This window comes from Bufo bufo, chromosome 1, assembly GCF_905171765.1.
Source record: "Bufo bufo chromosome 1, aBufBuf1.1, whole genome shotgun sequence".
NCBI lineage: Eukaryota > Metazoa > Chordata > Amphibia > Anura > Bufonidae > Bufo > Bufo bufo.
The window spans coordinates 158,525,595-158,552,595 of NC_053389.1; the positions used below are offsets into that span (position 1 = coordinate 158,525,595).

A 27,001-nucleotide genomic window follows, 5' to 3' on the forward strand; every position below is an offset into this window, starting at 1 on the left:
GGTGCTCCTGGCAGTGCTACACTATAGTTCAGGGCTGGCCAACCTGCGGCTCTCCAGCTGTTGTAAAACTACAATTCCCACCATGCCTTGCTGTAGGCTGTCTGGGCATGCTGGGAGTTGTAGCTTTGCAACAGCTGGAGAGCCGCAAGTTGGCCAGCCCTGAACTATAGTTGTACATTACACAAAGGTGGCGGGCCATATCCTGCACCAGTATGGGGCTAAGGCTACTTTCACACTTGCGGCAGAGAGATCCGGCAGGCAGTTCCGTCGCCGGAACTGCCTGCCGGATCAGGCAAAATGTATGCTAACTGATGGCATTAGTAAGACTGATCAGGATCCTGATCAGTCTTAAAAATGCCTGATCAGTCGAAAAAATGCATTGAAATGCCGGATCCGTCTTTCCGGTGTCATCCGTCAAAAACGGATCCGGCATTTATTTTTTCACCTTTTTTTCAGTCTGCGCATGCGCATACCGGAACGACGGATCCGGCATTCCGGTATTCTGAATGCCGGATCCGGCACTAATACATTCCTATGGGAAAAAATGCCTGATCCTGCGTTCAGGCAAGTCTTCAGTTTTTTTTAGCCGGAGATAAAACCGTAGCATGCTACGGTTTTATCTTTTGCCTGATCAGTCAAAACGACTGAACTGAAGACATACTGATGCAAACTGAACGGATTACTCTCCATTCAGAATGTATTAGGATAAAACTGATCAGTTCTTTTCCGGTATAGAGCCCCTGTGACGGAACTCTATGCCGGAAAAGAACAACGCAAGTGTGAAAGTAGCCTTATCAGTGTATTAAGCGACCGGCAGCTCTCCTCTAGCATGAGGCAGATACATTGCAGCATACTATAAAGCCTCATTCACACGTCAGTGTTTCACGTACGTGTGCTGTACGTGTTCTCCACGGACAGCACACGTCCCCATTCATTTTAATGTGTGTATTCACACATCAGTGTTTTAGCACGGTCTGTGGGTCTGTGTTTTCAGCACCGATGCATGTCCTATCTTGGTCCGTGTTCCCGGATCCCTCACGCCCATTATAGTCTATCGGTCCGTGAAAAACACGGATGCCATCCGTGTTGCATCCATATTTCACGGATCATTAAGAAGAGATGCTTTGAAAATTATTTTTCAGCTATTCAGTGCCAGTGAAACACGGATGCAACACGGACAGCAAAAAAACGGACCCAAAACGGATCTGTCACGTGAGAAAACACGGATTGAACACTGTCCGTGTTACCACTGATCCAAAACGGACACGGACGTCTGCATGAGGCATAAGGGTGCTGGCACACAGTGCACTTCTGATATGCATTCAGGATGAAGTTTTCAATTTAGCACCCTAAGGGCATGTTCACACAAAGTATTTTCTGAGCTGAAAAACAGCACTTTCTTTCTCACAATTTTAGCACACACCTCTATTTGCTCGGCTTCGGCCTTGAAGATACGAATGTCCGGGCCGTAACGGCACACATTCACTTATTTATTTTTGATGTTCACTGTGTGCACTTTTACACGTTGTGTGTTCACTAGGATTTTCAGGGTTGCGGCGCCCTTACGGGTACCCCCTCCTTGAGGTCTAGGGGGGGGGGGGGGGGGGGTGGCCATATTGGTTCCTCACCCCCCTGCCAAACCCCTTGGGCTCTCCCTCCGGGGAGAGTCCAGACCTTGTTGAAGCTCCTGGCTGACGCCTTGGGTGGCAGCCTAGGCGAAAGTCGGGAGCATAGATGGGCGTACCCCTTGGCTTCGGCTGAGGGTTGCCGTTTGTCCCAGTCCCTTGCAGGAGCTTCGGCCCCGGATGGATAGGGAATGGTTTGTGGGGGGCCCCTTCTCTTTTGGAGAGGGCCTGCGATAGACCGCGACCTAGTGCACGATTTTTGTGTGGCACGCTGCACGATTTTGTTGCACGAGGTGAGAGCACGACTTTGGGCTTTCAAAAAAAAAAATGTAAAAAAAATTCTGAGCTGAAAAAAACTGATGCACAATCCACATCAGGTTTTCCTGCAGACGATTTTATTTTTTCCTGATGCATTATTTAACGCTGTTTTGGTGCAGCTTCTGCGAGAATTTTCAATCCTGTCCACTTTCAAAGGAAATTCTGGATGCAGAATCCGCGTCAAGAATGACAAGACACTCCCGTTTTCCGCCGTGTGGTTTTTAAAACTGCAAGTAGTAAAAAAAAAAAAAAAGGGCCGTTTGGTTTAAAATGTGGATTCTCCATAAAATTTTATTGGAAAGTTCTGCATGTGTTTCTGGTTCAGAATCCGCGGCAAAAATCCTCGCATGAATGCTTGTTAGTGATCATCTTGACTGCCGCCAATTGCCTGATGAACAAGATTGTGCTGTCTAATAGTGAACTGTCACCGGCAATCCACTAGACCGTATGGGGACGAGCGATGGCATAGCGATTCCCCCTCCCCATGCTGCGGAGGAGATCGCTGCATGTAATAGCAGCGGTCTCCTCCACAAGAGAGCAGGTGATTGACAGGAGAGAATGCTTCCCTTCCAACAATCGCTTGCTCAGTCAGCCTGTGTAAGGCTACTTTCACACTGCCGTTCAGAGCGGGTCCGTCTGATGTCTGCTCAGACGGATCCGCTCCTATAATGCAGACGTTTGTATCCGTTCAGAACGGATCCGTCTGCATTATAACTTAGAAAAAATTCTAAGTGTGAAAGTAGCTTGAACGGATCCGTCCAGACTTTACATTGAAAGTCAATGGGGGCGGATCCGTTTGAAGATTGAGCCATATTGTGTCATCTTCAAATGGATCCGTCCCCATTGACTTACATTGTAAGTCTAGACGGATCCGCTTGCCTCCGCACGGCCAGGCGGACACCCGAACGCTGCAAGCAGCGTTCAGGTGTCCGCCTGCTGAGCGGAGCGGAGGCTGAACGCCGCCAGACTGATGCATTCTGAGCGGATCCGCGTCCACTCAGAATGCATTAGGGCAGTACGGATGCGTTCGGGGCCGCTTGTGAGCCCCTTCAAACGGAGCTCACAAGCGGACACCCGAACGCTAGTGTGAAAGTAGCCTAATAGTGGCTTTACGTGTTTGCCACAGAGAACGATCACCTGATCTTCCTTGGTTGGAACAAACATCGTTCATGCTTCTTAAAAATGTCTTACAGTTCTTATACAATGGGATCAGCTGGTGGAGGAGCCCAATCTGTTCAGCAAGGAGCACAAAGTGATTTTATAATTAGAAAAAAAGGAAAAACATTTTTATTGTTATAAAATGGATGGAAGAGATCTCCGTCTTATTATTAACATTAAATATGTCCCTGTTATCTACAAATTAAATATAAAATGCATTATTACAGCCCTCATTACTTCATACATTGTTCCCACTGGACCCTGAGATCTTCATCTTTTTGGTTTTACAAATGTTTAAAATTCCATTTAAAAAAAAGGGAGGGGGAGAGGATTACATTTATCCAGTAAAAGATCCAGAGATTTGGAAGACGTTAGTTTTACCACCAGAGACCTGGTGACTTCAGTTGCTCTCAAGTTTCTGTTGAGATGACTCCAGACGTGGACTTGTATTGATTCCTTTAAGTGGCAGGAAGTCTACATCATCCAAAACAGTTACAGAGTGTCCCGTAGGGTCTTATTTAGCTTCATTATCAGCCTGGCACCAACAAAGCCATAGAAGCTCAGGAGTTGGAGTGCTAAATGAGAGGATGTATGGACTGGAGGCTGGGTGGAAGGTCCACACGTAGGACGGAGGTTGGCTGAACGGACAGACTGCTGCCTGGTTTGACAGTCCAGACATGTTCAGCTAGTCCACATACTGGGTCCTTCCAAGGTAAGGCGAATCCACAGAATATAACGCACTGCCAACTTCTTGTTCTTCAAATATTGTAATCTGCAAAACAACGCGGAATCACAATTTTATCTCTGGTTATGAGAGGATGGACAGCGGCAATACTATAGTATGCTATGATGTTAGTTGGGCTCAGCAGAATCATGGTAGGTCTTGGTGTGGAACCTGTAATACAGAGCGATACAGGGAACATCACTCCCTGCTATCAAGGCTCACCGTTTCCCTATATGAGTCGCACACAGCAGGATCACTCTTGTACAGTAAGTAGCCAACTGATGTTATTTTGAGTGTAAGAGGGAGGTGGGGTAACCAGAGGAAACCCTGGAGAACACAGAACCTCCAGTGAACAGTTTTAATCTGACCCCGTTGCCCCAACGTTCTGACCCTCAGCGACATAGTGAAGTATGAAGTTACTCACTGTATTGATTCCTAGCCATAACCAGGATCCTGGCACATAAAGGGTCTCTTGGGGTCCTATATCCCAGTATCGGCCCAGGTTCTTTCCATTCACAAACACGACTCCTTTCTTCCAGCCCTGTAACAGAGAGCAAAGCAGTGGCAGCGACGTCAGCACATCATGGGCGTTTGAAGTTAGAACATACGGTTGGTGATTTTACCTAGGTATGAATCAGAAACCTACGAGGCACTAAATTAGAATAATTAGTAGAAAAGGGAGGTCAGTGTAAGGATATACAGTAAAGCCTCTAACAATCACATCCCTGAGCACTAAACTTAAAGGGGTTTTATATTGATGACGTATCCTCAGGATAGGTCATCAATATCCGATTGGTGGGGGTCCCACACTTGGCACCCCCGCTGATCAGCTGTTTGAAGAGGAAGCAGTGCTCCATGCGAGCGCTACTTCCTCTTCATTACACTTCCTGTCATCTCGGAAGCAAGTATAATTACAAGTACTCACTCCTTTCACTTCGATGGAGCGAGTACTTGTAATTACACTATGCAACCGCTACAGGGGAGACGACGCTTAGTGTTATGAAGAGGAAGCAGTGCTCGCATGGAGCGCCGCCTGCTCTTCAAGTAGCTGATCAGTGGGGTTGCCGGGTGTTGGACCCCCACCGATCAGATATGGATGACTTATCCTGAGGATAGATCATCAATATAAAAGCCCTGCACAACCCCTTCAACCCCAAAATCACAATGACCACAACCTCCTGGAAACCATCATGTTGGATTCTCTTGTTTTATTTGAACCTTGAACTGGGAGGGGGGTTTACCTTCATGGACAAGTAGGTGTCAGCTGGAGTATAGTTGACCTGTAGAGATCCCTGGCAGAATACCGGACCCTTATTCTCCTCGCTTACATCTGACCACTGGATATTGTTGAGGCTTGTGAAAAACAGAAGAAGACGGTGACACCCAGTTGTCATCATGCAGACATGCTCTTAAAGGGAACCTGTGAAACTGAACATGGTGTCCGATCTGCCAGCATCATTTACTGAGCAGGAGGAGCTGAGCAAACTGGTCTGTTCCCCCTGAAAGCCGCAGAAGCTAGTACGGTTTCTACATATCTAAGGCAATTATCATTATTATTTGAGCGGGAATGTAAGAGGTCACAATGATGGGAAACAACAGTTGTCACTTGCATGAATTTTGCGTTCTTCCCCCCATATAAATGATGACCGGGCAATGTTCACACATTGCAGTTTTGTTGTCCTTTACAGTTGCAAAATCACAATAATAATCTGAAAAAGGTTCATAGTGTGAACACAGCCTTAATGCAGTGGAGCATCTCAGTAAAGTGTCTACATGTAAGGGAAGAGCTGGTACAAATACATATCTTGGGTGCATGCAGTTGGGAGATCCAAGTATGTACGCCCTAATATCAGGGTAGTGTCAGGTGGTCAATGGGGACAAAGTATGAAGGTAGTCACAGGGAAAATCTATCAATATAATCTTGAACCATTGTGTAAAATACACATGCCTAATTGGCTCTCCAGAACATGTATCTATCCTGAAAGGGAAGGACCCTGCCAGAACCTCTGGCAATGGCTTACCACCCAGAAAACAAAAGGATCAGGCAAAACTCCAAGTGACTGAACCTTATCTCCCAGGGTTAAGAGTTGGGAGCTCCCTATACACAAGACAGTCAATGAATTAAGGCTTCTCTAGTTACTTCTCTCGTTATGTCGTGTCGCATACGGTTTTGTCACTTCTCACCTGCTCATGAAGGTTGCATTCACATCCAGGCTGTAGATCCTATAATTCCTCAAGGGAATATCTCTCAAGAAAACTTCGCCAACCAGACCTGAGACGGAGGGAGTCAAAAGAAGCATTACCAGGAGAGACCACGACAACGATTCAGAATTTGTGCTGTAATATGCAGACCGCTTAGTAAATCTCCCCCATGTCTTTATGTCTATTCACTTTGGGTTAATATGGTTGCTTGGCCCACATATCTGATGTCTCACATGTCCAGAAGTCTGAATGGACAAATTGGACCATTAAAGGTGGATGACCCACAGTGTCTGCCTCATGCCTGGGTCTGCTGCAGGTTACTTGGGCCAGAGGTAGTCATCCTGGTCAGCCTGATAACCAAGTTAACAAGTGGCCATTACACTCTGCTCTTGTATCATTAGATCTGTTACTTCTACTTAGTTTGCACGTCCCCCACAATCACATGGACATCCAGAAAATTATAGGGGATTTGTCCTCTGTATACAGCACAGTTATTTCACTAGAATATAAGCTAGAAAAATGTCTCCTGTCAAAACAGCATAAATCTCTACTAGTCTACATCATGAGGTTCAAGAGACTGATTGTACAGATGACGGAGGGATGATGGGATTGAAACAATATACACTAGTGGAAAATGAGAAAAAGAACACCAGGAAAACTTGCAATTGAGCTGAGATTGACAAAGTAGAAACTGCTAGTGGTGCTTGGTCAATCATCATACAACCAAGGTGGTGCCCCTTTATTTTGGGGTCTGCAGCTGGGTATATGTTGAGGCAGGGTGACATTAATACTAAGTGGCATCTCCCCATGCTGCGATACAGGCTGCCACTCTGGTAACGGTTATACAGATGATGGATATCCTTCCCATTCCAAGATCTTTCAACTGGGACCCACATAGTTCAGTCAAGGTGGTTGTTGGCTGCTGTGCATGGGAGATCCATCGCCCGATCTGGTGATTGAGCTGGTCAGGGAAGATGCTAAAGACCCTGAAAAACATTGTGTAGTGCGGGCAGAGTGTGGGCAGGCGACATTTTGTTGGAACAACACGTCTCTTGAGTCAAAAAAGGCAACAGATTGGTTCCACAATGTCCTGGAAAAACAAAGGCTGGCCAATACTCCCTCCACGAATACCAGATAGGAACGCCTAGAGTAGCTAATGGCGCCCCACACCTGGTGTTGGTCTTGTGCGTCTCTGCACTAAGCACGATTGCAGAAGATACTCTCCAGCCCTCCTGCAAATTGTACTGCGGCCATCAATGGCAAACAATAGAGAACAAAGCAGGTTCTGCCTTGGTAATAGTGATAATTATATTGAACATTTACCATGTACAAACTGTGAACATCATTTTATTCTTGGGTGTAAAATTTGGTGGTGATTAATTTAATTAAGCTCCAAATTCCCTGGTTCCCATCATACAGACACAGAGGTATAAGAAAATGTTTTATGTTCAATCAACCCACAGTCACCACTAGGGCCTCATCACCACTAGGGCGAGCTCACTACATATAGATTCATTCAGCTCCCATTGACCTCATCACCACTAGGACGAGCTCACTACATATAGATCCATACAGCTCCTATTGACCTCATTATCACTAGGACGAGCTCACTACATATAGATCCATACAGATCCTATTGACCTCATCACCACTAGGGCGAGCTCACTACATATAGATTTATACAGCTCCCATTGATCTAAACACCACTAGGGCGAGCTCACTACATATAGATTTATACAGCTCCCATTGACCTCATTATCACTAGGACGAGCTCACTACATATAGATTTATACAGCTCCCATTGACCTCATTATCACTAGAGCGAGCTCACTACATATAGATTTATACAGCTCCTATAGACCTCATCACCACTAGGGCGAGCTCACTACATATAGATTCATACAGCTCCCATTGGCCTCATCACCACTAGGGCGAGCTCACTACATATAGATTCATACAGCTCCCATTGGCCTCATAGCCACTAGGGCGAGCTCACTACATATAGATTTATACAGCTCCCATTGACCTCATCAGCACTAGGGCGAGCTCACTACATATAGATTTATACAGCTCCCATTGACCTCATCACCACTAGGGTGAGCTCACTACATATAGATTTATACAGCTCCCATTGACCTCATTATCACTAGGACGAGCTCACTACATATAGATTCATACAGCTCCCATTGACCTCATTATCACTAGGGCGAGCTCACTACATATAGATTTATACAGCTCCCATTGACCTCATCACCACTAGGGTGCACTCACTACATATAGATTTATACAGCTCCCATTGACCTCATCAGCACTAGGGCGAGCTCACTACATATAGATCCATACAGCTCCTATTGACCTCATCATCACTAGGGCGAGCTCACTACATATAGATTTATACAGCTCCCATTGACCTCATCATCACTAGGGCGAGCTCACTACATATAGATTTATACAGCTCCCATTGACCTCATTATCACTAGGGCAAGCTAACTACATATAGATTCATAAAGCTCCCATTGACCTAAACACCACTAGGGCGAGCTCACTACATATAGATTTATACAGCTCCCATTGACCTCATTATCACTAGGGCAAGCTAACTACATATAGATTCATACAGCTCCCATTGACCTCATTATCACTAGGGCAAGCTAACTACATATAGATTCATACAGCTCTCATTGACCTCATTATCACTAGGGCGAGCTCACTACATATAGATTTATACAGCTCCCATTGACCTCATTATCACTAGGGCAAGCTAACTACATATAGATTCATAAAGCTCCTATTCACCTAAACACCACTAGGGCGAGCTCACTACATATAGATTCATACAGCTCCCATTGACCTCATTATCACTAGGGCAAGCTAACTACATATAGATTCATAAAGCTCCTATTCACCTAAACACCACTAGGGCGAGCTCACTACATATAGATTCATATAACCTATTGAACCAACAAATTGTTGGTAAGATGTATAACATCATATAGAAACCCGAAAGAAACCCCGTAGGGACACACATACACAAAATATATAAAGCTTTATTAAGTAATTAAATACAAATAATTACAAACACATGATTGAAAACAATAATCTAAAAAAGTAAAGCAGCAATACAGATAGTGTTGCGAGTGGTAGCTCACATGCTGACTGGCGTGGTATAAGATCCCAATATTAAAGTTAACTCGGCACAAGGCAATAGAGCAGTGCCAAAAATAAATGTGTGTACCAGTAATACCCTGAAACCTATCTGATATTTCCAAATCCCCTGTATGCAAGCAATCCACACAAGGTACCTAAAGGAAGCCAATGGTGGATATACAAACTACAGGCAACTGAAGGAAAAGAGGAACAGAAAATACCTGAGCAATGGTACAATACAGGGATCCAACCTCCGGTCAGCTGTGAGCGCACCCCATATACAGGGTGGGCCATTTATATGGATACACTTTAATAAAATGGGAATGGTTGGTGATATGAACTTCCTGTTTGTGGCACATTAGTATATGTGAGGGGGGAAACTTTTCAAGATGGGTGGTGACCATGGCGGCCATTTTGAAGTTGGCCATTTTGAATCCAACTTTTGTTTTTTCAATAGGAAGAGGGTCATGTGACACATCAAACTTATTGGGAATTTCACACGAAAAACAATGGTGTGCTTGGTTTTAACGTAACTTTATTCTTTCATGAGTTATTTACAAGTTTCTGACCACTTATAAAATGTGTTCAATGTGCTGCCCATTGTGTTGGATTGTCAATGCAACCCTCTTCTCCCACTCTTCACACACTGATAGCAACACCGCAGGAGAAATGCTAGCACAGGCTTCCAGTAGCCGTAGTTTCAGGTGCTGCACATCTCGTATCTTCACAGCATAGACAATTGCCTTCAGATGACCCCAAAGATAAAAGTCTAAGGGGGTCAGATAGGGAGACCTTGGGGGCCATTCAACTGGCCCACGACGACGAATCCATGATGATGTGTTTCCCTCTTTATGCACTGAAGCTGGCACGTTCCCTGAGTTTTTCCAGCAAGATGGTGCACCACCACATTATGGGTGTTAGGTCAGAGCATTCCTAGATGAACAGTTTCCTGGAAAGTGGATTGGTCGTCGTGGGCCAGTTGAATGGCCCCCAAGGTCTCCCTATCTGACCCCCTTAGACTTTTATCTTTGGGGTCATCTGAAGGCAAATGTCTATGCTGTGAAGATACGAGATGTGCAGCACCTGAAACTACGGATACTGGAAGCCTGTGTTAGCATTTCTCCTGCGGTGTTGCTATCAGTGTGTGAAGAGTGGGAGAAGAGGGTTGCATTGACAATCCAACACAATGGGCAGCACATTGAACACATTTTATAAGTGGTCAGAAACTTGTAAATAACTCATGAGAGAATAAAAGTTACGTTAAAACCAAGCACACCATTGTTTTTTGTGTGAAATTCCCAATAAGTTTGATGTGTCACATGACCCTCTTCCTATTGAAAAAACAAAAGTTGGATTCAAAATGGCCGACTTCAAGATGGCGGCCATGGTCACCACCCATCTTGAAAAGTCCCCCCCCCCTCACATATACTAATGTGCCACAAACAGGAAGTTAATATCACCAACCATTCCCATTTTATTAAGGTGTATTCATATAAATGGCCCACCTGTAGATTCATACAGCTCCCACTGACATCACCACTAGGGAAAGCTCACTACATATAGATTCATACAGCTCCCATTGATCTCATCACCACTAGGGCGAGCTCACTACATATAGATTTAAACAGCTCCCATTGACCTCATCACCACTAGGGCGAGCTCACTACATATAGATTCATACAGCTCCCATTGACCTCATTATCACTAGATTATCACTAGTGGTGAGGTCAATGGGAGCTGTATGAATCTATATGTAGTGAGCTCGCCCTAGTGATAATGAGGTCAATGGGAGCTGTATAAATCTATATGTAGTGAGCTCGCCCTAGTGGTGATGAGGTCAATGGGAGCTGTATGAATCTATATGTAGTGAGCTCATTATCACTAGATTATATATAGATTCATACAGCTCCCATTGACCTCATCACCACTAGGGCGAGCTCACTACATATAGATTTATACAGCTCCCATTGACCTCATTATCACTAGGGCGAGCTCACTACATATAGATTTATACAGCTCCTATTGACCTCATCACCACTAGGGTGAGCTCACTACATATAGATTCATACAGCTCCCATTGGCCTCATCACCACTAGGGTGAGCTCACTACATATAGATTTATACAGCTCCCATTGGCCTCATCACCACTAGGGTGAGCTCACTACATATAGATTCATACAGCTCCCATTGGCCTAAACACCACTAGGGTGAGCTCACTACATATAGATTCATACAGCTCCCATTGACCTCATCACCACTAGGGCGAGCTCACTACATATAGATTCGTACAGCTCTCATTGACCTCATCACTACTAGGGCGAGCTCACTAAATATAGATTCATACAGCTCCCATTGACCTCATCACCACTAGGGTGAGCTCACTACATATAGATTCATACAGCTCCCATTGACCTCATCACCACTAGGGTGAGCTCACTACATATAGATTCATACACTCCCATTGACCTCATCACCACTAGGGCGAGCTCACTACATATAGATTTATACAGCTCCCATTGACCTCATCAGCACTAGGGCGAGCTCACTACATATAGATTTATACAGCTCCCATTGACCTCATCACCACTAGGACGAGCTCACTACATATAGATCCATACAGCTCCTATTGACCTAAACACCACTAGGACGAGCTCACTACATATAGATTCATAAAGCTCCTATTGACCTAAACACCACTAGGGCGAGCTCACTAGATATAGATTTATACAGCTCCTATTGACCTCATCAGCACTAGGGCGAGCTCACTACATATAGATTCATACAGCTCCCATTGACCTCATCACCACTAGGGCGAGCTCACTACATATAGATTCATACAGCTCCCATTGACCTCATCACCACTAGGGCGAGCTCACTACATATAGATTCATACAGCTTCCATTGACCTCATCATCACTAGGGCGAGCTCACTACATATAGATCTATACAGCTCCCATTGACCTCATCATCACTAGGGTGAGCTCACTACATATAGATTCATACAGCTCCTATTGACCTCATCACCACTAGGGTGCACTCACTACATATAGATTCATAAAGCTCCTATTGACCTCATCACCACTAGGGTGCACTCACTACATATAGATTCATACAGCTCCTATTGAGATCAATAATTAATCTATATGCAGTAGGAGCCTTTTAGTGGTGGCTGCAGGCAGAATGAACTTTATCCTGTAATGTTATGTCTATGCAGGGCATTTAAAGCTCTGTAACTGAAAAAAAATGAAATTAATTTAGCAGAAAATGTTGACAAATGTTCATACATAGTTGAGGGTCAAATTTGAAACTCCTTTTGGTTTCTGATTCATGAATATAAAACGTGTCAGTATCAACATTTTATTTGGTTGTACGTATGAAAAATTACAGCTTTCACTAAAATTCACTAAAAATAAACCCCTCCCCAGAGGTTTAGGATAAGTATGATATAAATCTATAGATACCTTTACGCTGATCATTTATTCTGGCTCCATAGTTAACTCGTCCGCAGTTTTCTACTAATATTCGCAGCTTTCTGTAACCCTGGAACAAGATTAGTGTGCCTTAATAGGCTATTCTATTCCGGTAACAGCAAGTTAACCCTTTAGACTGGATAAAGTAAAAGGTAGATTAAATTGGTGGGGGTCCAACCACGAGGACACACACCAATCATGAGAAGGGAGGTCCTTTGTCCAGTATATGAATGAAGTGCCAGTCAGACATGCATACCACCACTCCATTGAAAGTCTCTTCCTAGGCCTCCCCACGAAACTAAGTATCTGGGAGAGGGGGGCCTTGAGAGGTGACCAAGAGCCCAATGGTCACTCTGGCTGAGCTCCAAAGATCCTGTGTGCTGATGGGAGAATCTTCCAGAAGGTCAACCATCACTACAGCACTCCGCCAGTCTGGGCTTTATGGTAGAGTGGACAAAAAGAAGCCTCTCCTCAGTAAAAGATAAATGAAAGCCTGTCTGGAGTTTGCAAAAAGCACCTAAAAGGACTCTCTGACTGTGAGAAAGAATATTCTCTGGTCTGATAAAACCAGGACTGAACTTGATGGCTTTAATTATAAGCGTCAAGTTTGGAGGAAACCAGGCACTGCCCAATGTCATCCATACAGTGAAGCATGGTGGTGGCAGCATCATGCTGTGGGGGTGTTTTTCAGCAGATGGGACAGGGAGAATGGTTGGGGCTGAGGGAAAGCTAAATGGAGCAAAGTACAGAGATATTCTTAATGAAAACCTGATGTTCTGGGCCTCAGACTGGGCTAAAAGTTCACCTTCCAACAAGACAATAACCCTAAGCACACAGCTAAGACAAAGCAGGAGTGGCTTAAGGACATCTCTATGAATTTTCTTGACTGGTTCAGCCAGAACCCTGACTTCAACCCAACCAAACATCTCTGGAGAGGCCTGAAAATGGTTGTCCACTGAAGGTCCCATCCAACCTGATAGAGCTTGAAAGGATCTGCTGAGAAGAATGGCAAAAAATCCCCAAATCCAGGTGTGCAAACCTTGTGGTATCATATCCAAGAAGACTGAAGGCTGTAATCACTGCCAAAGGTGCTTCAACTATGTCCCGAGTAAAGGGTCTGAGTACTTACTGTATTGTCAATGCAAGATTATAGGTTTTCCTGTTAAATAAATTAGCAAAGATTCTGAATATTTTTTTTTTTACTTTCTCATTATGGGGTATTGAGTGCAGAATGATAAATGTGATTTTTTATTTTTATTTCAGCACAAGGCCGCAACATAACAAAATGTTAAAGGGTCTGAAGACTTTCTGAATTCTGTGTGTCCCGGGACTTGCTGTTACTAAACAGGTTTTCCAGAATAAATAAATATACAATGATTCACCCTCAGCCTTGTTATAAATCTGGTGCAGGTCTAGATCATCTATCATCTAGATAGTAAAAAAAAAACCTCTCCAAGTTTATTAAAAAGTAGCAGAAGCTTCCATTATACAAAGATTTAAATTCATTGAACTGGGACATCCCTTAAAAGCAATGAAATGTGGTGCATGGAACTATGATGGAACCACCAGCACCAAGTCCAACTAAGCCACATACTAGAAAAGATTTGCTGTAGGCGGATAGAGCCTATGGCCTCGGATGCTCTTCTCTCCTTTTATTCTTAGTCCTGTATGAATGCAGTTTACTTACCGGAACTTCGGCAATGTCCAGCTCTTGGTTTTTATAATCCACAAAACCGACAGACTGACCACTGACGAAAACCTGCAAAGACAGTGAACCGGTCACATTAAACACCTCAGCTGCTGGGCACCTACTGCAGAACTTGTGAGGAGGCATCCAACCACCAGAGGGCACCAAATGCTTATGGCTTTTAATACCACCAGCAAACTGATGGGACATCTAGAGCTGGTCTACCAGATACATTCCTGTTCATCTAGAATCAGGCCTTTTTTGACCCATGCTTGGATACCAAGGATTCCAGATGGGACAAACTTAAATTTACAATGAATTCCTACAGCAGGCTTCAATCTGTAGTGTTAAAGGGGTTGTCCAGAACTAGAAGAACATGGCCACTTTCTGTCCACAACAGCACTACACCATGGGCAGGTCCTGTATTGCAGATCAGCTGCTTGAAGTGAACGGAGATCAGCTGCAACACCGGACCGACCCCATGAAGAGGTGATGCCCTGTTTTTGTAATGAAAGCGGTGATCTTTCTCTAATCCTGTACAAATGCTTTAACGTGATATCATTACAGACCATTCCTCACCTGTGCGCGGTCACGGACATTTCCTTTAGTATGGAACTTTCCTCCACCATATATAACAGTCTCATACAGAGTGTAGCCATAGGACTGCCCGTTTCCATCATTCACAGGCAAGTTCTCCATATTCACCGGAAGCTCAGATCTGAACGGCTGCGGACAAAGTAGTCAAATAATTACATCCTGTAAGGATCCATCATCTCCTCTACTTTAAAGGGTATGTACAATTTTGCAATCATTGTTTTATACTTGATTGTGTCTAAAATGTTTAAAAAAAAGCAACTCTGCAAATAGTCTTTAGATAATTAGAAAGCGAAACATCCAGAAAATGGAATAGAATATATCAAAGAAGTTGTGCTGGTGGCACGCAGCTCTTCTACCTCTCCCGTCAGCGGTAAAGCATCCCACAAGGACACGCAACGTTTCAGCGACACGGCTCCATATGCAGTCTTTGTGAACAGAACGGGCGCGGGGGGAAGAGGATCAGCTACAAGGCAAAAAAATGGAGTCAGAAGAACTTATCTGTGAGGCGCTGGTAGGGGTACGACTAAAGTACGAGGATGGGATCATGTGACCCAATCCCTAGCACCGCACCCCAATTAAGAGTTAATGCCAAAAGTCACATGACAATTGTGCTATTCCCTTCTATGTGACGTGTCTGTGCCAGAACCATTAAATACAACACTGGCGCAACCCATTGGTGTGGTGTAATGTAGCGCCAGCTAGAACCGTACTCCATTGACACGAGAGGCCATACTTACTATAATGTTTGCTGAACAACTCGCGGAGTTTGAAATATTTGGAGGTGTAATCGCCGGCCTCAGTCAGTGGGGCGTCATAATCTAAAACAGACACGAATATCATAGTAAAATAATATATTATAAAAAATTCAACCCTTAGAACATCACTGCAAAAAAAAAAAAAAAAAAAAAAATCACAATCACTCCTTAGGCAGCTGTACTGGTTAGATACACAATCTGAGTAGAAAATGCCAGTCTTGATACCCACTGCATCACCATAGGATGTCCTAAATTAAGAGCATTCTCTGGCAATCCATGTGCTTAGAATGAAATTAGTTGGCGTAAATCATGATAAATCTGCCAGGGCCGATTGCCCCACCTACACCACCTCCTAGCCCTCTTTCAGAAAGTGGCGAGGGCAACGTAAAAACGCCATTTATAGGTGTGTGACTTTTTCATACCAAAACACTGGCATAGGGGCTGTCTGCTCCCGCTTCAGCATGCAGTCTCACAGATACACAGAGAAAGTAAAAACTGCAGCTGCATCCCCCTCCTCCATGTCTTCAAATTACTGATTTCTCATCAGTCTCATTGGGGGACACAGGCTTTGACCATGGGTATGGCTGTTGCCGCTAGGAGGCCGACACTAAGCACAAAGTGTAAGCTCCTCACTCTTCAGCTATATCCCTTCCTACAGGGACCAAGCTAATCAGTTTTTAGCTTCGTGTCTGTAGGAGGTAGGTGTTGAAGGTCTGCAGATTTTTAGTTTTTTCTTCTTTAGCGGGAAGCTTCAGGCAGTCCCTAAAACTGCTTGCACTCCCGACCAGGGGGTCCCCCAAACTCTCTGCTCCTTCCCGTGCTCCGGAAGAAAAGGAGGACCAGAGGTTCCTGTAAAAACCTCTGTCTCCCACCAGCATTCGCATCACCACGGCCCCACACCGCAAGTCCCCTCCGTTTCCGGTGTAGCGTCCCTCACCAAGGGGCCCCCACTGAAGGTGGTGATCCGGCTGGAGCCAGGGGGGCAGAAGACACTGAACAGGTGAGTATAAAGTTAGGAGACTGCTCATAGTGCCCCCCCTCCAGTACCCTCACCTCCCCACATGCGATGGTCCCCATGTGGTCGCCCTGTACTATGGACAGCAATGAGAGATGGGCACGCACTGAGAGCCTGTGTCATTCTGGGGGCGGGGCTTGTGTTTGCCCTGTCACCCACACTAGCAGCAGAGCAGAGGGAGAGTGGGCTCCGCCTAATTTTGGATTCAAAGCACCTGGCGGGACGCTGATGGACTGGCTTGCTGCTTGAAGGGACACAGACTGGGTAAGTGCTGTTTGTCCCTTCTTACTGGGCCTAACCTTCCCCTCTTCCTCGGCGCCAGGATTGTCACTATGTCTGAGCCCAGATCCCAAAGCAGGCAGTCTCATTGGTGCGTCATTTTGCTTGTGCGTCATGTTGTGCAAAATTTCCATCCCCTCAGATTCCCTCTACTTTGCATGTGCTGCGCGGCCATCAAGTGGCTCGGCCCCGGACCAGTTGCTTCCCAACCTACGGAAGAACCGGAATGGGTGCGTTCCCTGTCTATGGCGGTACAGGATGTCTCCAATACCAACAAAAGCTTTTGTAGATATATTGGGGCGTTTGTCGGCAAGGAAGTGCTCTGACCGGTCCGACTCTGGGGATCATGGGGCGCGTGCCCATCGCGGCCATCCCACAAAACGGGCCAGAACATCCTCCCCCAAAAGGGTGTCTGTGTCTCCCGTTTCCTCGGCCTCTCCTCCTCCTACTAGAGAGTCTCACTCCGACGTGTCCTCAGTTAAAGAGGCATGTTCTGAGGAGAGAGGGTCAGATGAGGATGTTGTCTCGCCAGAGGGCGAGTCGTCCAAACTGTCCTCCATGGTGGACAATCTAATTACGGCAGTTATTGAGACTTTACAGGTTGAAGATCCCGCTCCGTCATCTGCCAGCTCGGACTTGTCCTTTAGAAGGTCCAGTCGCTCGCACAAGTGTTTCCCCAACCACCAGGAGTTTGATTCCTTTCTCCAAGGAGTGGAATTTCCCTGATAGACGTTTTATGTTACCAAAATGCTTAAACGTCCTTTATCCTTTTCCGAAGGATTTGACTAAGAAATGGTCGGCTCCACCTATAGTGGACCCGCCAGTTTCCCGCTTGGCTAAACATACTACCTTGCCAATGGTGGATGGGGCTTCTTTTTCTGATATCAAAGATAAGAAGCTGGAAACGTTTGCAAAATCTGCCTTTGAAGCAGTGGGCACAGTGCTGCAGCCAGTATTTGCCTCTACATGGGTGAGCAAGGCTATGGGAGAGTGGGTAAGTAATTTACGTCAGGGTCTCGACTCGGGAGTCCCCTCAGGGGAACTTGCAGATGTGGCCCTGCAGCTCTCGCATGCCAGTGCATATATTTGTGAAGCATCTTTGAACGCGGCCAGGTTTATGGATCGCTCGTCAGCCCTGTTGGTGGCAATTCGCTTTACTCTATGGCTCTCCTGCTGGGTGGCAGATAATGCTTCAAAGCGGACCCGGACGTCCCTCCCCTTTACCGGCAGCAGACTTTTTGGTAAGCGCCTGGATAAGATCATTTCGGGCGCTACAGGTGGTAAGAGCACCCATTAACCACAGAACAGGGGGCGGTGTGAGAGATAGGCAGCAAACTAGATGTATAAGCCATGTGTGAATTCCTTTCGTCTTAAGGTCAATAGGGAAGGGAGAAAGAAGGATTAGGTTGCAGTTTTCAAATCTACCTATGAACTCAGAGTTGAAGTTGCTGAAACCACTCCTATCAAGTTAAGGAGCCAATAGTTTCTTCTTAAGGAACACCCCTTTTGTGAATGTAGTTTGAATAAAGCTCCCTTGTTCTGGCTCAGGGGGAATGAGAAGATGCTTCAATGAAACCAACTGGTGTGTTTGGTCTCATTATGAAAGCAGTATGATACGTACATACTTAAACTTCTAACTGATTTGGCACCACATAAAGAAGATGAGAATTGCAAGAATTGCGATGACAGCGGTCTAATAGGTCAAAAAGCGGAAGCCTTTTTTCGCCCCTTTCTGGCGTTTTTTCAGCCCCAAGAGGGCGTCCGACAAGTCGGCCACAGATCAGAAGCGCAATACTTTCTTCAAGCTGCGCCCTTCCTGGCGTTCCTGTCAACAGAGCTCCAAGTCCTTTAACCCTAAGAACTCTGCTGCATGACAGGCAGCTCCCGATGTGTTTTGGCATGTTTGGCTGGCTCACGTCTCAGATGCGTGGGTAAGGGAGGTCATTGCAGAGGGCTACAAGCTGGATTTCAAATCATCCCCTCCGTCCCGTATTTTTTTTTCTGGTCGTCTCCTCCGGCCTCTCCCGCAGCTTCTTTTTTTCTGGCAACTCGCCCGCTGCTGCAGCAAGGTGTAATTGTTACGGTTCCTGTGCAAGACCGTTTTCAGGGGTTTAACTCCAATCTCTTTGTGGTTCACAAAAAAGAGGGGATGGTCCTTCCCATTCTGGACCCCAAGGCGCTCAACTGTTCCCTTCGCGTCCGCAGATTCCGGATAGAGTCACTGAGGTCGGTCATTGCGTCTATGGAAGCGGGGGAGTCCCCATCCTCAATAGACATCAAGGACAATTATCTTCAAGTGCCCATATGCTTCAGTCATCAGAGGTTTCTCCAGTTCGCAGTTGGTTCATTTCACTACCAGTTTGTAACCCTCCTGTTCGGCCAGGCCACGGCTACCAGGGTCTTTACGAAAGTTCTGGCGGCAGTCATGGCCATGCTCCATGCCAGAGGGATCATGGCGATCCCTTACTTAGATGATATCTGGTGAAGGGTCCGTCGTTCCAGGGGACTGTGGACAGCTTGAACATTGTTCTAGACACCCCGGAGCGCTTCGGATGGATTCTGAACAGGAAGAAGTCTTGTCTTTATCCATCGCAGCGGTTTACTTATCTGGGTAAGGTACTGGACATTTGTCAGGCCAAGGTGTTCTTGCGTCCGTAGGCAGATTCTTCAGATTCTCCCCTTGTTGTGGCCAGGTCCGGTTCCCATTCGTTGCTGCATGTGGGCTCTGGGTTACATGGTCTCTGCCTTCGAAGCAGTTCCCCATGCTCAATTCCATACCAGAACGCTTCAGCGAGCCATTCTGTCCAGCTGGGATCGCTCCCCAGCCTCCTTGGATCGGTCAATGCGTCTCCTTGCCGCAGTGCGCCAGGCCCTCAGATGGTGGATGGTCTCTCAGATGTTGACGTCGGGTCGCTCGTTCCTCCTTCTTCGTTGGAAGGTGTTAACAACGGACGCAAGCCTCAAGGGTCGGGGGGGGGGGGGGGGGGGTGAGTGCTGGAAAATCTCTGTTCGAGGGAGGAGCGCTCCCTTCCAATCAATGTTCTGGAGTTGAGGGCGATTCGGCTTGCTCTGCGGCATTGGGCCGACCATCTCAGGGGTTGTCTGGTGCGGGTTCAGTCCGATAACTCCACGGCGGTGGCGTACATCAATCACCAGGGCGGCACCCAGAGCCCGGCAGTCATGGCAGAGACGGCACCGATTCTCAGCTGGGCGGAGAAACATGTTCCGGCACTGTCGGCAGTTCACATATCCGGCGTCGACAACTGGATTGCAGACTTCCTCAGCCTAGAGCGTCTCGATCTCGGCGAGTGAGCTCTTCACCCGCAGGTCTTTCGGGCCATCTGCGAGAGGTAGGGCTGGCCGGATGTGGATCTCATGGCCTCACGGTTCAACATCAAGGTCATGGACTTCGTCGCGCGTTCCCGCCTCTTCCACTCATTCCGCGTCTTCTCCTGAAGATCAGGTCCGAGGGAATGCCCGTCATTCTCATGGCCCCAGATTGGCCCTAGTCGCCCTTCTCGCCGACGAACCTTGGCATCTTTCTCTCCGGGAGGACCTGCTGTCGCAGGGGCTGATCTTCCACCCGAATTTAGGGTCACTACATTTAACGGTATGGCTGTTGAAGCCGCCATACTGGAGGCTCAGGGTTTTTCGGATGCTGTGGTCCAGACTATGATTCGGGCCAGGAAGCCGTTGTCTTCCAGAATCTACCACCGGACCTCGAATTCCTACTTTAGTTGGTGCGAGCGGTGACAGCTGTCTCCCATTCGTTTTTCTTTGCCGTGACTTTTGGCTTTCCTACAGTTGGGCATGGACTTGGGGCTGGCTCTCAGCTCCCTTAAAGGGCAAGTGTCGGCTCTCTCCATTCTTTTTCAGCGGAATTTAGCTTCACTTTCGGCGGTTCGGACTTCTCTGCAGGGGTGGCGCATGCTGCGCCCCCCTTCCGTCCTCCATTGGATCCTTGGGATTTTCTTAATCTAGTGCTCAACACTCTCCAATCTTCTCCGTTTGAGACTTTGCAGCAGGTGTCGCTGCTCTTCCTGTCTTATTATAAAGGTGACTTTTTTGGTTGCAATTACTTCTATCCGTAGAGTGTCAGAACTCACGACTCATGTCGTTCGCCCTTCCTGATCCTCCATCAGGATGACGTGGTCCTTCGCCCCCTGTGCAGTCCTCCCTTCATTTTGTCCGGACCCGTCTCATCCTCAGGAGCAGTTACTCCATACCCTGGATTTGGTAAGAGCCATTTGTGTCTATCTGTCCCAGACGGCATCTTTCCGTCAAACGAATTTCCTGTTCGTGATTCCAGAGGGACTGAGACAAGGGCTGGCAGCGTCAACGACTTGCATTTCCTGATGGATTCGTTTGGTTATTGTGGAAGCATACAGCGTTAAGGACCGGGCCCCGCCCTTCCGGGTGACTGGTCATTCGGCTCGGGCAGTGGGGGCTTCTTCGGCGGTGCATCACGGGGGTTCGGCCCTCCAGGTGTGCAAGGTGGCTACTTGGTCGTCTTTATAAAACTTGGAAAAAGTATGCAGAGTGCACACCTTTGCGTCTGCTGACGCATCTCTGGGGAGTAGTGTTTTGCAGACAGCGGTTCTCTGATTGACGGGAGGGTTGCTTGTTATGCCCACCCTTGGGGACTGCTCTGTAACGTCCCATGGTCAAAGCCTGTGTCCCCCAATGAGACGGATGAGAAAACTAGATTTTTATACTTACCGTAAAATCTGTTTCTCTTCCGTTCATTGGGGGACACAGCTCCCACCCAGTTTTTGTTTAGCCTCTTTTCAGGCCTGTGTGGTTCTAGGTTTGTACACAGTGTTATTTTCTTGTGTCTGGCTTCTCCTACTGCTTTTGCACTAACTGATTTAGCTTGGTCCCTGCAGGAAGGATAAAGCTGAAGAGGGAGGAGCTTACACTTTGTGCTTAGTGTCCGCCTCCTAGCGGCAACAGCTATACCCATGGTCAAAGCCTGTGTCCCCCAATGAACGGAAGAGAAACAGATTTTACGGTAAGTACAAAAAACGAGATTTTTGTATAACTTACCAGTAAAATCTCTTTCTCGCTCTTCCTTGGGGGACACAGGAAACCATGGGTATAGCTCAACTCCCTAGGAGGCGTGACACTAAGTGAAAACTGTTAAGCCCCTCCTCCAGCAGCTATACCCTCAGCCTGGAGAGAGAGACTACCAGTTGCGTGTCCAAGTAGTGAAAAAAAGGCAATGACCAACCATGTGGAACCAAACAAGTCAACTACCCGACAGGGGCAACTAAACCGTAACCTGTAGAACCAGAACAATGGGTGGGTGCTGTGTCCCCCAAGGAAGAGCAAGAAAGAGATTTTACTGGTAAGTTATACAAAAATCTTGTTTTCTCGCCCATTTCCTTGGGGGACACAGGAAACCATGGGACGTTCGAGAGCAGTCCAAGAGGGGAGGGACCACAGCCCAAGGCGAAACCACCGGAGGTATCAAGAAACCGCCGCTTGCAAGACCAGGCAGCCCAAAGCAGCATCCGCCGATGCATAGGTGTTCACCTTGTAGAACTTAGTGAAGGTGTGCAAGGAAGACCAGGTGGCCGCCTTGCACAGTTGTTCAGCCGAAGCCCGATGCCTCTGAGCCCAAGAGGCACCAACCTCTCTGGTAGAATGAGCGGTAACACCAAAAGGCGGCTCCTTGCCCTTGGCGCGGTAAGCCTCGGCAATAGCCATCTTGATGAAGCAGGCAAAAGACACCCCGGACGCCGCCAATCACTTGCGCGGACCTTCCGGAACCACAAAAAGAGAGTCCGTGCGCTGAAAGGGGCCGGTGACTTCCAGGTAAATCTTCAGGGCCCTAACGACATCTAGGCGGTGTAGTTCCTGTACTCGAGGGTGAGAAGGAGACGGACAAAGGGAAGGGAGGACGATGTCCTCGTTGAGATGAAAGGCGGAGACCACCTTCGGGAGGAAGGAAGGGACCAAACGGAGAACAGCCTTATCCTGGTGGAAGACCAAAAGGGGCTCAGTACAAGAAAGCGCCGCCATTTCAGACACCCGTCGGAGAGACGTGATGGCCACAAGGAACATGACTTTGCAGGACAAAAGGAGAATAGAGACCTTTTGTAACGGCTCGAAGGGGGAGGCTTGGAGCGCCGAGAGCACAACATTAGGTCCCAGGGCGGAATGGGAGAGCGATACGGAGGAACAGAGTGAGCAACTCCCTGGATGAAGGTTTTGACAGGCCCGAGAGGGGCCAAAGGACGCTGGAAGAGGATGGACAGCGCCGAGACCTGACCCTTTAAGGAGCTGAGGCCCAGACCCAGGCCAGACTGTAAAAAGGACAGGACCGTGGGGAAGGAAAAACGAAGAGGATGAGCATCCAGATTCTCACAGAATCCTAGGTAAGACCGCCAAGTCCGGTAATAAATCCTGGACGAGGCCGGCTTCCGTGCGCGGATCATGGTGCGAACCACATCCGCCGAAAAACCCAGTCGCGTCAAAACTGCGGTCTCAACGGCCATGCCGTTAAATGTAGCGACCCTAAATGCTGGTGGAAGATTGGCCCGTCTCCCAGGACCAGCATCAGGTCGGCGTACCAAGGCGGGCGAGGCCAATCTGGAGCTACCAGGATCGTAGAAACGCCTTCTGTCACGATTTTCCGGAGAACCCGAGGCAGAAGGGGGAGGGGCGGAAACACATACAGGAGGAAAAATCCCGTCCACGGAAGAACGAGAGCGTCGGCGCCGTACGCCCTCAGGTCCTTGGACCTGGACAGGAAGGTGGGGAGCTTGTGGTTGAACCTGGAGGCCATGAGATCCACATCCGGACGACCCCAACGGAGGCAAATGGACTCGAACACGTCAGGGTGTAGAGACCACTCGCCCGGGTCGATTGTGGTCCGGCTGAGGAAGTCCGCCGCCCAGTTCTCCACCCCTGGGATGTAGATCGCTGACAGGGCCGGAACATGAGCTTCCACCCAGAGGATGTGGGACACTTCCCGCATAGCCGCTGCACTGCGAGTGCCCCCTGGTGATTTACATACGCCACGGCCGTGGCGTTGTCCGATTGGACACGGACGGGATGGCCCCGAAGCAGGGGAGTCCAGTGCCGGAGCGATAGGAGAATCGCCCTCAACTCCAGGATGTTTATCGGCAACTTGGACTCCGATGGAGACCAAGTGCCCTGGACGGACGGCGGAGGAAACACCCCTCCCCAACCCTGCAGACTGGCTTCGGTGGTGACCACCAACCAGGTCATCGGCAGTAAGGCTTTTCCTTGGAGAGGGGTCCGTAACCACCAGAGGAGGGAGGTCCGAACATGGGGAGGTAGAAGGAAGGGCCGGTCCAGACTCTCCAGGGACTTGTCCCAGGCAGACAGGATCGCCGTGTGGAAGATGCGGGAGTGATATTGTGCGAACGGAATCGCTTCGCAGCAGGACACCATCTGTCCCAATACCTGCATGCTGGACCGGAAGGACGGACGGCGGTGGAGTAGGGTCCGAACCAAACGGTAAAGGGTCAGACGCTTTTTCGGTGGGAGACGAACCTCCGCCGCTTCTGTATCCAGCAGCATCCCCAGGAAGACGAGTTGTCTGGAGGGGCTAAGGGAAGACTTGGGAAGGTTGATAATCCAACCGAACCGCTCCAGGGTTTGCAGTGCGAGGTCCACGCTGGCGGACGTCTGGGAAAAGGAGGGCGCCTTGATGAGGAGGTCGTCCAAGTAAGGAAGCAGAAAAACACCCTTGGAGCGGAGCAAGGCCAGGACAGGGGCTAAAATCTTGGTGAACACCCGAGGAGCCGTTGCCAGGCCGAAGGGGAGGGCAACAAATTGATAATGGTCGTTCCCCACCGCAAAGTGAAGGAAACGCTGGTGACACTGAGCGATCGGGACGTGGAGGTAAGCATCCTGGATGTCGATTGACGACAAACTCCCTTTTTCCCAGAGAAGCTACCATGGATCGGAGGGACTCCATCCTGAACCGGCGAAGACGGAGAAAATGGTTTAACCGTTTGAGGTCCAAGATCGGTCTCACCGAGCCTTCCTTTTTGGGAACCACAAAGAGGTTCGAGTAGAACCCCTTGAATCTGTCCTTTGGAGGAACGGGAGTAATAACTCCCTTGTCCAGAAGGGCGCGAATGGCTTCGGAGAAGGCGGCCGCACACTCGGGGTCCTGCGGAGCACGGGACCGAAAGAAACGATCCGGAGGGAGGGACGCGAACTCGATTTTGTATCCGGATGACACAATCTCGAGTGCCCAGGCGTCGGAGACGTGTGCCTGCCAGATGTCCCTGAAAAGGAGGAGGCGGCCCCCCACCCGGGTGGGTGGGGGCGCACCTTCAGGCGGAGATCTGCTTGGCCGCGGAGGGGCGAGCAGGTTGGGACTTACGCCAGGAGGGTTGAGTCCGAAAAAAAGGCTTCTTACGCCTATCTTGGGAGGAACTAGAGGAGGGACCGGTTGCGGACCGAGGGCCGGAGGACCTGCGGGAGGACCTAAAACGAGAGAACCCAGGACGGCCTCGAGTGGCGCCCTTGGTCCTGGGCTGGGGAAGATGCGTGCTCTTTCCCCCCGTGGCTTCAGAAATGATCTCGTCCAAGCGGGTCCCGAATAAACTGGAACCCGCGAAGGAAAGTCCAGCAAGAGACCGTTTGGAAGCGGCATCCGCCGTTCAAATTTTCAGCCAAAGTTCTCTCCTGACTGAGACAGCCAGAGCAGAGGAACGGGCAATGAGGGCACCCGCATCAAGAGAGGCCTCACAAATGAATTTCCCTGCCTGAACAACGAGCTGGGCTAAAGAGCGGAGGTCCTGAAGAGAGACGTCCGAATCAAGTTCCTGGTCAAGTTGGGAAGCCCATTCCGAGACCGCCTTCCCGGCCCAGGCGGAAGCAAAGACCGGTCTGAGGGCTGATCCGGAGGCGGCAAATATGGCTTTTGTAAGGGATTCCATGCGACGGTCTTCAGTGGACTGAAGAGAGGAGCCATCCGCCACAGGAATGGCCGTGCTTTTAGACAGGCGGGCCACGGGAGGGTCGACCTTAGGTGGAGACGCCCAAGTGGAGATGCAATCCGCTGGGAAGGGATAGCAGATATCCAACTTCTTGGGGGGGGGGGGGAAGAGGTAAAACGGGCATCAGGACGAGCCCAAGCCTTAGAGACCACCCAAGAGAGGTCGGCGTGGAGAGGGAAAACCGTGGACGCCTGTTTGGGGCGGAAAAAACACACCGGCCTTGTCAGTGCTGGGATGGGTCGTCGAGAATTTTAAAGGTAACGTGAATATTAGCGATAAAATGACCCACAGCAGAGGCTAGCTTGGACAGCAATGCCGAGTTCATGTACTAATCTGAATCCACCAATTCTCCCTCAGAGGGCATGTCCTGTGAGGAGGAGTGACCCGACTGAGTCCACACACGCGGAGGAGATAGGGACGCATCCGAGGAAGATGCGCACTCCACCCTGGAGCGCTTCTGGAAGTGCCGGGCACTGGAGGCGTCACTGGTAGCGAGGGACCCCGACGGGTCGGCAGAAGCAGCGGACCCGGAGGGTACAACAGGGGGTGTAGCAGGCTGCATGTCTACAAGGCGGCCCACAACATGAGTAAGGCTTTCCACGGCCTGGGACAGGGATCTTGCCCAGTCAGGTGGATCCGAGGAAACAGGGGGCGGCACAGCAAGTGGCGGACCCTGTATTGGGGCCTGGCATGCAGAGCAATGCAGGTCAGATTGCCCCCGTGGAAAGGGTGCTTCACAGGCGGTGCAGGCGTGGTACCAGGGTCTAGAGGCCCCTGAGGGGTCAGACATGTTGGTGATGAGAAAAATAGGCAGGTGGGGGGGGTCCAGGCTAGAGGCCGCTGGTGGATAGGAAGGGGTTAACAGTCCTACCAGACCCGAAGACCTCAGGAGTGAGGAAGGTAACGGCAGTGCAGCAGCAGCAACAGTGGCAGGAGGGATGTCCAGAAGTCCAGATGCAGAACGTCAAGCCGCAAGGAGAAGAGACAGCAGCGGTGGCAACAGGCTCTTGCGGTGTCTTGGAAGGCGGGAGGAATGTGAG

The 27,001-nt window shown here is 48.5% G+C and overlaps 1 protein-coding gene and 2 long non-coding RNA genes across 3 annotated transcripts in view; 1 reads left to right on the top strand and 2 right to left on the bottom strand.

Annotated features, from left to right (window-relative positions):
- Positions 1-1,826: 1,826 nt before the first annotated feature.
- Positions 1,827-14,012, top strand: LOC121000134. Its single transcript, XR_005778771.1, has 3 exons — positions 1,827-1,954; positions 4,732-4,742; positions 14,002-14,012. It is a non-coding gene; the product is annotated as an uncharacterized LOC121000134 (long non-coding RNA).
- GLB1L2 (galactosidase beta 1 like 2) overlaps positions 3,245-27,001 on the bottom strand; it is a 113,000-nt gene continuing 89,243 nt past the window's right edge. The window contains exons 11-19 of the mRNA XM_040431089.1: positions 15,666-15,746; positions 15,285-15,391; positions 14,911-15,057; positions 14,332-14,403; positions 12,636-12,714; positions 6,010-6,097; positions 5,067-5,178; positions 4,250-4,366; positions 3,245-3,873 (exon numbers count right to left, since the gene is read on the bottom strand). Of these exons, the coding sequence (XP_040287023.1) occupies positions 3,787-3,873; positions 4,250-4,366; positions 5,067-5,178; positions 6,010-6,097; positions 12,636-12,714; positions 14,332-14,403; positions 14,911-15,057; positions 15,285-15,391; positions 15,666-15,746 (890 nt within the window). The 3' untranslated portion in view covers positions 3,245-3,786. The remainder of the gene's footprint in view (positions 3,874-4,249; positions 4,367-5,066; positions 5,179-6,009; positions 6,098-12,635; positions 12,715-14,331; positions 14,404-14,910; positions 15,058-15,284; positions 15,392-15,665; positions 15,747-27,001) is intronic.
- Positions 8,306-11,243, bottom strand: LOC121000123. The gene is made up of 3 exons (XR_005778760.1): positions 11,092-11,243; positions 10,707-10,868; positions 8,306-8,493 (listed from the first exon to the last, which is right to left on the bottom strand). It is a non-coding gene; the product is annotated as an uncharacterized LOC121000123 (long non-coding RNA).